Below are 12,127 nucleotides of genomic sequence, written 5' to 3'. Positions count from 1 at the left end.
AATATATAGATATTTATATGTTCGTATTGTGACCAGAGGCGTTTACTCGTACCACTAGATTTCAAACATCGTAATGATTAATCAAATAATTCCTGCAAACAAGCAATTGAAAGATGAACGAACCAAAGATTCTGCCGTCAATATTATTTATCATATTGATATTATCTAATACATACGTATCGAAGTAATCGCTCAAACGTCTTAAAATCTATAAACGATCAATTCTTTTCTATATTATCTATAGATAAAGTAAAAAAGCATCTGTAGGTTATAGGTGCTTATGGGCATGGGAATTGACAGAGGAACTCGCTCCTTTCATTTCAAAAATTGTAGAACTTTCTGCAGATCGCGATAATTATTTTTACATTACGAGAAAGAAAGGACAGGACACCATCGTATTAAAAAATTAATTCGAACGCTAGAAGGCAAAATGTCGTATTAGAAATCTTCTATGTATCATATCTCTGCCTTTCTGTATCATATCCTTGCATATTGATCTCTTTAATATTTTTGTAAATAAGTAAACAAAAATAAGTTTACAAAAATAACGATCACTGACCATATGTATTTTGTTGTTTTAACAGCCACTATAGTTCCTAAACTATCTAGATGTGACTATCTTTCTTTCTCTTCCATTGTACAACAATGACTAGTTGTTTCTTTTTCATAGCGAACGAAAACGATAACGAGAACGATAACGAAGATGTTCCTTCCTATCCTCTTCACCCCTCGTTTTCTTCATCCAGCGTTTCTTTGTTCTTGTATTTTTAATGCAAAATGAAAATGAAACAGAGGCGTGAAGGAAGGGGTTGTCGAAGGAAAAAGAATGAGGAAGAGGACGAGGAAGAGAGAGGGAGAAGAGGTGTCCATGCGTGGATTTGCGCATCGGCACTCCCGTGGATGCAACTCGGAATCGCCTCGATGACGTTAAAAGGAGACTCGATAAACGGGTCGCATTGTCGCATTATGAAGAAAAGGGGTTGCTGCCTTTTTTTCTCGCTTCCTTTCTTCTTTTTTTTCTATCAGCTACTCCGTCACAAAAGTATGTCTGATGGAAATGGTTTCCTCTCGACAGATTTCAAATAAGGAAAGTAATCTCCTTAACGGCAAGAATCAAAATTAATAGCAATTCGTTTCCTCTGTTTTCCAACTGTTTTACACGAGGCATTAATTTATGAAGCAATTTTCAAATACTCAAGCGTCTTCCATTGTTTATTTTATGATACAGCAAAATACAAAATCGAAAAATCTGTACAAGTATTAATAACGAAACAAGTACTAATGTAACAAACTTTTTCAGGCAGTTTTATTTTAATGTAACAGACATACGTATATAATAAAGTAAAAAATGGGCCATTTGACGAAAACTACCTACCTTTGAACAGTTTCTCTTATTACGGTGTTTATACCTTAATACAGACATCGTAATAAATAATCGATTAAACAGAAAGTCAATCTATCGATGTTTTAAAGGATCTTTCATAAATTTTACATAGTAGCTACCTGTATATGCTATTTGTTGATTAAAATCTTCATTCTAACAATTTGAATTACTTTTGATAATTATTAATGTTCTATTTACTAGCAACTGACCAACTGTATTGATCAGAAAACGCATTTTACAGGCGAAAATAATCTTGTGTCGGATAGTTTGTTATACATAGTAGTAGTCTACGTGTACCTATATATTTAATAATAAAGACGCGTTTATTTCGCGATATCGCTACGATATTTCATTACGAATACAAACCTCGAAACGAATGAAACGTACGAATCCTTGAATATTCACATTCTATGCATAATAATAAGAAAACATGATCGTTCGGATAAAGCAATTTTCGGATACAGCGACACTCGCTTTTCTTTATACCGATCGATTACTTATCGAGGATAACACGCATAAAGGATAATTTTATATAGATACATAATCAATATTAATATCAATACCTGTTAGTTTCAACTATATTTCTTGTACTTTGAATTACCTATATAAATATCCTTTCTTTAATATCATAAATAGGTACATTAAAGTGAGAAATGCGTTTAGAATCGTACATTTTGCAACATTTTTACCGTCTCCTAATTACTAAATTATTTATCAGTCTATTAATAGAGGAGTTGTACCAAAGTCGAACTCCGCCTCCTATATCATTTTCGACTTCTTTTATAAATAAAGTGCTATAAATATCGTGAGCAATGTTACTATTGTCATTATGCAATAGTGGCTAAACGATAAATTGATCGATGAAATTTTTTCACCGCAACTTCCCCGCGATATAGCTTGACTTTTACATTGGTAAGTTTGTATTTTACAACTGATTTGTATAAAGTAAAAGTAGAAAAACGATCTATGTAGATATATCATATATGACTTGCTATCTGTTTCGTCGTCTCTTGAATGTAATGATAAACGACATTTTATATCGGACATTCGCACGTTCCAAAGTAGAAATTGAATTTTTCGATTTTCATCGAATATATGACGATGAACAAAATTATATGAAAAGACTTTCTTTTTTCTAATGATCCTTTTTATATACATAATTATTCTTAGGTATAAATTGAATCTTCAGAAGAATATCATTAAATTAATATTTAGAATTTATCCTTTCTACTTATGTATGTCATGTGTGCGCGCTTATTTGTTTTATGTTTCAAATATACAGGGTGGTTGGTAACTGGTGATACAAGCGGAAAGGGGGTGATTCTACGCGAAGAAAGAAGTAGAAAATATAGAATAAAAATTGTTTCTTTTACTTTTTTTTTTTTTTAATTTTTCCATCGAGACAACGATCTACAGTGAGATCCGTTATAACGTACCGCACGCGTACCGAGCGAAAATTCAAAGTCGATTTTCTCGAAAACAAAGCCTCAAACGAAAAATCAGTATTGCCCGAGCAGCCGAGCTAACTGGACATGCAAAGTAGTGCTTCAGAAAAGTGCGGCAAGTGGGGAAGAGAAAGTTAAGAACGGCTATGCCTATAGCCAAATGGTGGAAACCCGTGCCTTCTATTAAGAAGACTAGCAAACCTACCATGAAAAAAATTACACCAATAAAAATTATAAACAAAAAAGATCAATACTACATATACAAAACAACAGACACATCAAAAACGAGTTAACAAACAAACCAAGGACAGGACTGCTCAGCCACAATTGAAGTTGACATGGAAAGGAGCTACAAAGTAATTATAAGAGGACTGCATCCAAAAACTAACACAAAAAAACTAAGTGACGAATTAGCAAAAATTGGCCACCAAACAAGAACTATAAACAATATTACAAGGTACGATACGAAGCAACCACTACCGCTATTTTTAATAGAGCTAGAACCTAAAAATAACAACAAGGAAATTTTCGATATTAAAAAAATTTTAAACACAATAATTACAGTCGAGCCACCCAGGCACAAAAAAGACATACCACAATGCATGCGGTGTCAATAATATGGACACACAAAAAATTACTGCAACAGGAACCCGGCGTGTGTCAAATGGGCAGGAAAGCACCTAACAGTGAACTGCCCACACACGGGAAAAATAAATGATGTAAAATGTTACAATTGCGGTGGAAATCACCCAGCTAGTTACAAAGGCTGTTTAGTAAGAAAACAACTTCAAAGTAAACTTTTTCCGCCGCTTCGTAACAGGATATACACTATCTCTCACACACATCAGGATAGCACACTGAACTGAAACATCAACAAACATACAGCATGTAATGAACATCAACCATAATAATACCAACACCTTTGGTAGTCGAAGCTACGCGCAAGTAGCCAAACAGTTAACACCCTTAGATAATCAAAACCAGAACAATAACATCGACGACGTTACAGAAATCAAAGAACTGATAAAGCTATCCATTAAAAACACGGAAATGTTAGCAAAAATGATAAGTGAACAAAACGCAGTCCTTAAACAGCAAACGCAACAAATCACACTCATGCTACAACTACTCACAAACACGCTAAGCAAAAAATAAAAATGGACACGCTTAAAATAGCAGCCTGAAACTCTAACGCCCTACAACAAGGGGCCCTAGAAACTAAAACATTCCTGTACAACAATAATCGATATGCTACTTGTTTCAGAAACACACTTGACTATAAAAAACTATTTAAAAATACCGTACTACACCATATATGATACCCAGCATCCCTCAGGAAAAGCACACGGAGCGACCACAGTAATAATAAGAAACGACATTAAACACCATTTACACGGCCAAGTTTGTAAGGAATATATCCAAGCAACCACCGATACAGTACAAACTAGCAGCAACTATTTACAGTTGTCAGCAGTATATGTACCACCGCGACACCAAATTACATCACAAGTGTGGGAAGAGTACTTTCAACATTTAGGTGACAAGTATATTGCAGCGGGAGACTATAATTCGAAGCACACACTATGGGGATCAAGAATCACTACACCTCGAGGTAGAACCTTGGAAAAATACATTAGAAACAATAACCTCAATATATTATCCACAGGAAGGCCGACATACTGACCGACAGACCTGAGCAAAATACCTGACCTACTTGATTTTGCAGTTACAAAGGGACTAAATGCAAATAAACTATATATAGCACCCAGTCTTGAGCTTAGCTCTGATCATACACCCATAATTATTACATACAGAAACAAACCAATACTTTATAACAATTCAGAGACACTATGCAATAAAACCACCAAATGGCAAACATTTAAAGAAATAATTGAGAACAAAATCAATTGTAACATCCCATTGAAAACACCTGAACACATCGAACAAGCAGTAACAACACTTACAGAAACTATTCAGGAAGCAGCATGGGCAACCACCATACCTGAATCAACTAATAGACGAACAAAAATAATTCCGCCAGACATCCTTGAAAAAATTAGAGAAAAAAGGAAAGCAAAATGGCAAAAATATAGATCAAAAGAAAATAAAAAACACCTAAATAAACTTGCAAAGAAAATTAAAAACAAAATAAAAGAACACAATAACAATGAGTTCACAAAATTCATAGAGTCACTATCTGCGCACGAGAACTCCAACTACTCCCTATGGAAAGCCACAAAAAAATAAAGAAGCCAATAAAACTAGTCCCAGCAATCAGAAAAGCAGATAATACATGGGCAAGAAGCAACGAAGAACGAGCTGAAGAATTTTCCAACCACCTAAGCAACATATTTACACCACATAACATCAATAATAGCAACCACAATTGTCATACCAATGAGGATACGTTAACCACTAGTACCTCAACTGACAAACACTATATCATACCTAAAACTACAGCACAAGAAATTAGAAACATAATAGAGAAAACAAAAAACAATAAAGCACCAGGGATCGACCTAATCAATGGTAAAATCTTGAAAAATCTTCCTCCAAAAGCGATACGACTAAACACGATAATTTACAATGCAATATTAAGAATCCAATACTATTCTAAACTATGGAAACTAGCACAGATCATAATGTTACCTAAACCAAGCAAAGACCCACACCAAACAACATCTTATAGACAAATATCACTACTTCCCGTGTTTTCCAAAATACTAGAAAAAATAATTTACGCCCGCTTAAAACCAATAATAGAAAAGGAAAAATTAATACCAGATCACCAATTTGGATTCAGAAACAAACACTCCACGATAAAGCAAATGCACAAACTTACAAATGAAATAATTCTAGCATTAGAAAACAAACAATACTGCACAGCCCTCTTTATGGACATCGAGAAAGCATTTGACAAAATAAACCACGAAAGTCTACTTCAATCAATCAGTAAACAATTCCCGGAGCAGATATACCATTTAATTAAATCTTACTTAAGCAGCAGAACCTTCGTAGTAAAAATTAAAGACACATACTCTGAAGTTAAAAACATCAAGGCAGGGGTTCCGTAAGGAAGCGTCTTAGGACCAATTCTATACACACTATACACGGCCAACATACCAATAACTACTAATAGCAAAATACTGACATTTGCGGACGACACAGCTGTACTAGTCAGGCGCACTAACCCTGCAACAGCAGTCACATTACTGCAAGAACATATCACAAACATAGAAAAGTGGCTTCAAGTTAAATAAATTAAAGCAAACCCCGATAAATGCAACCACATTACATTCACACTGCGAAAACAGATACCACCAAACATTAAACTGAACGGCACGGACATAATACAAACAAGGCAAGTCAAATACCTAGGACTCCACTTAGATACACGATTCACATGAAAACAGCATATTAAATCTATAATAGACAAAATACAATTAGCAAGGAGACAAATGTATTGGTTAACAAGTCGAAAATCCAAACTAAGCATAGAAAACAAACTAAAAATATACAAAACGATCATAAAACCAATTTGGACGTACGGAATACCACTTTGGCGAACAGCAGCAATGAGCCATATAAGCAAAATAGAGACGATCCAAGCTAAAATTCTTAGATCAATTGTAAACGCCCCATGGTACGTTAGAAACGAGGGCATAGGGAAAGACCTTGGAATACCAACGATCAAGGAAGAGATTAGCAGACTCGCAAGAAGGTACAGAGAAAGAATAGCAACGCACCCGAACCGGCTGACAGTGGAAACGATCAACACATCAAGCATAGAAAGAAGACTAAAAAGGAAACACCAAGCAGATCTCACAAAGGATATATCTTAACAAACACGAAGATGGTACCCCATTGGGGGTAGCCATCCACATGATAATCAAGCAGATAAAAAATTCTACCAAATGTCCAAATTGGACAAATTGTGAATGTGAAATTTTAAATAAAAAAAAAAACGAAAAATTTTTATTCTATATTTTCGACTTCTTTTTTCGCGTAAAATCAAACCCTTTCCGCTTGTACCATCAGTTACCAACCACCCTGTATATTTTAATATTGGAATCGAAGCCTGCTTTACTTTTCCTTTTAAATAATCGTCGATATTAAGTAATCTGTTATTCAAAATCATTATGTTTGATACTTTTTGTATGCGAGTTGTAGGTATTTAACATTTTTTCTGACAGTAATTTTTTACGCGACGCCTGACTCTCTAACTAAACTTACTTTTTAACTAAGTAATTAGAAATTTTTACATTATAGAATTAAATTTATCTTTAATGACATTTGCAGCACGTATCTATGTGTCGGGTTAAGATTAGAATTTAAGGCGCGTAACGATTCTTCGTTTGAATTAGCCATCGTTTTACGAAACAGAGATTATATTTACACGAATATACAAGATTTTACAAAATATTATGAATATTGAGTTTAATGAATGATAAGATTAACAAACGATAAATTTAACTAATGATTAGATTAAAGAATAATAAGTTTAACAAATAATAAGAGTAACGAATAATATGTTTTACGAATAATAAATTTAATTAACGCTATTAACAATGTTCCTGAGTTTAAACGAATCCACGGTCAACGGGATAACTCTTTACTATGCGTAGAATAATTTTAAACACAAAAAAATACGATTGCTGAGACACTCGATGTATCACTTTCCAAGGTGATCAAATGAATGAATATCTGATGAAAATCTTTTTTGCTGTACGACTGCATTTGTTTGTTATATGCTCGCTGGAGGCATCGAGAAGGTTCCAATCGCCGTTGCTAGGCAGTTTCTGCCAAGAGTTTGTTGTATACTCTTTGGAAGCATCTAGAAAGACCCAAACGCCGTTGCTAGGCAGTTTCTGTCTGGAGTTTGATTCCTAATACAACGTGTGTCCCATTATATCGACATCTCCAAAGTACAATTCTATGTGATTTCTAGGGAGAACTATACAACCGATCCACACCTTCGTCAGGCAAAACGTTTATCCCGTGACCGTGGCTACGTTCGGTGACCAGTTGTCACCTCGAACCCACTTTCGCTATCACAAATATCGAACAATTACAATCAGATTGAATGACAACAATTGCTCAATTACAGCTATGATAAAATCTAGGCTAAAACATTAGAAGACTTTCCCAAAATTGCAAAGGGAAGGCTTCGGTTTTCCTTTCATCTCCGACATATGTATATGTATATAAATCTACAAAATATATCCTATAAATTTTCTTAACAGGCTCAGATCAAGAAGTTGTAGAAAGCCACCGTTACTATTCTTTCTCGATTTCCTAATCTAATTGCAATTTTTTCAACATCTTTTTACACGTCATCCAGCAAATTAATCCTCCTAACTTATCAAGAAAGAAAAAGAATTAAATCGTTTAGTCCCATTTTAAAGAAGTTATTTCATGTTAAAGGATATACTATGGGATATAGTACTAAAATAGATCAATAATTTTTACTAGTAATACATATATAATAGACTAGTTAGTAATATACTCTGCTATTTATCTACTTTATGTAATTTACACAGTTTTGTATATCCTCGTACCGAATAAACGGTATATAACAGTCGGATAGATTGGACATTTTTTTGAATATGTAGGAAAAAATAACTGCTACGACAATATAAAATTATTGCCAAAACGATCAGTAGTGAAAATACATTTACAAATCATGGACATCCATTTGTGGATTGTACTTTGCAAATCTGCCCAACGATGTTCTCAAACGAAATTTTATGTATCAAAAGATGTAAGTATAATTATATTTTTATAACTAAATACGATAATTCTATCAATAATACAATATCGTTGCCGCCGTTCTTAACTGTTCCATTTCCATTAGTTCGTGAACTAACAATGAGAAAATTGAGTTTGTATGTTATAGAGTTTAATATTATACAGGGTGGTTGGTAACTGGTAGTACAAGCGGAAAGGGGGTGACTCTACGCGAAGAAAGAAGTCGAAAATATAGAATAAAAATTGCTTCTTTTACTTTTTTTTTTTTTTTAATTTTTCCATCGAGATAACGATCTACAGTGAGATCCGTTATAACGTACCGCAAGCGTACCGAGTTCAAAGTTCAAAATTGATTTTCTCGAAAACAAAACCTCAAACGAAAAATTTTTATTCTGTAATTTCAACTTCTTTTTTTGCGTAGAATCACCCCCTTTCCGCTTGTACTACCAGTTACCAACCACCCTGTATATTGTATGAAGTTAGGACTTAAAATAACTGAATATTTGTTGTTTTCTAAGTAGAGCTTTCATCATGTTATTATGAATTTATATCTATTCTCTCTACCAACGAGACATATGTGGATAGGTTAACTACATTTCTATCAAAAATGAAGTTAGAACAGTTGAGAACTAGTGCGACGCGACGATATGTATAGGATACTTGTTAGCAATCCGATTTGTTTTATCCGGTTATATCTATCATAATTCTATTATATCTATCTATTATATCTATTGTTAACCTAGCGGAATACGTTATCAGAATATGAATATTCTTTGGTTACGCTAAATAAATGATAGGTAAAGAAAGAGAAAATATCAAGCGATAGAGAAAAATCCAAGCGACAAAAGCGGAGATTTTTATTCTTCTTCCGCCGTAAAAACGAACAATCGCCCTTCGCGTTCGTTTATTTATGCATTTCATAAAAACGGCCGACCAAGGTTGTATTATATTCGATTCTCCTCCAGTCTGCTTACTATCCTCTTCTACTGATCGTGAGTCTGCGCAGCTCTTCTACAGAGAGCTCCACGTTAATGTATAAATGAATAGAGTACCAGTGCTGTTACTCCCTCTACTACTTTCATCTTGCGCTCGCAGAGGGTGGTGCTGATGGTAGTAGCGACACCGGCGACGACGACGCCATTCGAAGTGGGGTTAATTAAGGGGGTGCTGATGCGCTGGTGCTGGTGCTGGTGCTGGTGCTGGTGCTGGTGCTGGTGCTGGTGCTGGTGCTGGTGCTGGTGCTGGTGCTGGTGCTGGTGCTGGTGCTGGTGCTGGTGCTGGTGCTGGTGCTGGTGCTGGTGCTGGTGCTGGTGCTGGTGCTGGTGCTGGTGCTGGTGCTGGTGCTGGTGCTGGAGCTGGTGCTGGTGCTGGCGCTGGTGCTGGCACTGGCGCTGCTGCTCCTGCTGCTCCTGCTGGTGCTGATGGTGCTGGTGGTGATGGTGTTGGTGCTGGTGGTGCTGGTGGTGATGGTGTTGGTGCTGGTAGTGCTGATGCTGGTAGTGTTGGTGCTGGTGCTGGCGCTGCTGCTCCTGCTGCTCCTGCTGCTCCTGCTGCTCCTGCTGGTGCTGGTGGTGCTGGTGGTGATGGTGTTGGTGCTGGTAGTGCTGATGCTGGTAGTGTTGGTGCTGGTGCTGGCGCTGCTGCTCCTGCTGCTCCTGCTGGTGCTGGTGGTGCTGGTGGTGATGGTATTGGTGCTGGTGGTGATGGTGTTGGTGCTGGTGGTGATGGTGTTGGTGCTGGTGGTGATGGTGTTGGTGCTGGTGGTGATGGTGTTGGTGCTGGTAGTGCTGGTACTGGTAGTGCTGGTGCTGGTAGTGCTGGTGCTAGTAGTGCTGGTGCTGGTAGTGCTGGTGCTGGTAGTGCTGGTGCTGGTAGTGCTGGTGCTGGTGATGTTGGAGCTGGTGATGTTGGAGCTGGTGTGCTGATGGACTGGTCTTGGCTCCGGCGCAGGCGCAGGCGCAGGCGCAGTTGGTGGCGCAGGCGCTGGCGCACGATCTGGCGCATGTACCGGCGCAGGCGCTGGCGCAGGCGCTGGCGCAGGTGCTGGCGCAGGAGCTGGTACACTTGCTCTTGCTCGTCCTCGTCCTCGTCGTCGTCCTCGTGCTGTTGATTCCTCTGAGGCTGGTGCTGCTGCTGAGGCCGGTACTGCTGCTGAGGCCGGTACTGCTGCTGAGGCTGGTGCTGCTGCTGAGGCTGGTGCTGCTGCTGAGGCTGATGTTGCTGCTGAGGCTGATGTTGCTGCTGAGGCTGGTACTGCTGCTGAGGCTGGTACTGCTGCTGAGGCTGGTACTGCTGCTGAGGCTGGTACTGCTGCTGAGGCTGGTACTGCTGCTGAGGCTGGTACTGCTGCTGAGGCTGGTACTGCTGCTGAGGCTGATGATCCTGCTGAGGCTGGTACTGCTGATGAGGCTGGTACTGCTGCTGAGGCTGGTACTGCTGCTGAGGCTGGTACTGCTGCTGAGGCTGGCACTGCTGCTGAGGCTGGTACAGCTGCTGAGGCTGGTACAGTTGCTGAGGCTGGTACAGCTGCTGAGGCTGGTACTGCCGCTGAGGCTGCAGGTGCTGGTGTTGGTGCTGGTGTTGATGCTGATACTGGTGCTGGTGCTGATGCTGATACTGGTGCTGGTGCTGGTTCTGGCACAGGCTCTGGCGCAGGTTCTGGCGCAGGGTCTGGCGCAGGCGCTGGCGCAGGTTCTCTCGCAGGTGCTGGCGCAGGTGCCGGCTCATTCGCTGGCGCAGACGCTGGTGCAGGTGGCGGGGCTCATGCTGATGCTTGTGCTGGCATTGGCACTGGCACTGGCACTGGCACCGGCACTGGCTCTGGCTCTGGCACTGGCACTGGCTCTGGCTCTGGCTCTGGCACTGGCTCTGGCACTGGCTCTGGCTCTGGCACTGGCTCTGGCTCTGGCACTGGCACTGGGACTGGCACTGGCGCTGGCACTGGGACTGGCACTGGCACTGGCACTGGCACTGGCACTGGCACTGGCTCTGGCACTGGCACTGGCACTGGCTCTGGCTCTGGCACTGGCACTGGCACTGGCTCTGGCACTGGCACTGGCATTGGTGCCGGTGCTGGCACTGGTGTCGGCGGTGATTCATATTATACTAGAAAACGGGACGGGAGTTTACATAGCTGGAGAGCGACGAATTAGGAAAAGTTTTGTGATTTTGTTGACAAAGTTTGGTGAGCCTCGACAGGATTCGTACCTCGCATATTTCTTTTACCTCATAGAAATGACAAGCTAGTATGAATCATGGACGTTTGCGTCGATGAGAGCGTATAATAATAAAAATAGTTATAATTATAGACTAGTTATTGTAATGTAGCGGCACGCGAGCAGGACAATTCAAATCCTGTTGTTGTTTTGTTTCGGAGTATCATGACCGTTAGGTCACAGGTATTGCAAGGAGTAATGAACTCCGAGCAAAACAATGTCGCCGCTACTTTCAACCGTCAAACGCAGTCGAGTTCAAACTTTCCGACTGTCCCCCGACCAGTATAAATAAACAAACGAAATGACGAGCTAGAGAAGTTCAGCGATCGCAGCAT

At 39.2% G+C, this 12,127-nt stretch overlaps 1 protein-coding gene across 1 annotated transcript; it reads right to left on the bottom strand.

The window, feature by feature from the left end:
* Window positions 1–9,464: 9,464 nt before the first annotated feature.
* LOC143302566 (uncharacterized) lies at window positions 9,465–11,638 on the bottom strand. The gene is made up of 3 exons (XM_076617803.1): window positions 11,369–11,638; window positions 10,183–11,299; window positions 9,465–10,151 (listed from the first exon to the last, which is right to left on the bottom strand). The coding sequence occupies exons 1-3, from the start codon at window positions 11,636–11,638 to the stop codon at window positions 9,730–9,732; spliced, it is 1,809 nt and encodes a 602-aa protein (XP_076473918.1). The 3' UTR covers window positions 9,465–9,729.
* Between the last annotated feature and the right edge of the window lie 489 nt (window positions 11,639–12,127).

The sequence above is a fragment of the Bombus vancouverensis genome, chromosome 4 (assembly GCF_051014615.1).
Source record: "Bombus vancouverensis nearcticus chromosome 4, iyBomVanc1_principal, whole genome shotgun sequence".
Taxonomy (NCBI): domain Eukaryota; kingdom Metazoa; phylum Arthropoda; class Insecta; order Hymenoptera; family Apidae; genus Bombus; species Bombus vancouverensis.
The sequence above is the reverse complement of the archived record's forward strand: the minus strand, read 5'-3'. Positions and strand labels throughout refer to the sequence as shown.

Coding starts and splice junctions, on each gene's coding strand:
- LOC143302566 (XM_076617803.1), bottom strand. CDS start 11,638: ATGCCAGTGCCAGTGCCAGAGCCAGTGCCAGTGCCAGTGCCAGAGCCA. Junction 11,300..11,368: donor CGGTGCCAGTGCCAGTGCCA/GTGCCAATGCCA, acceptor CCAGCGAATGAG/CCGGCACCTGCGCCAGCACC. Junction 10,152..10,182: donor CACCAACACTACCAGCATCA/GCACTACCAGCA, acceptor CATCACCACCAG/CACCACCAGCACCAGCAGGA.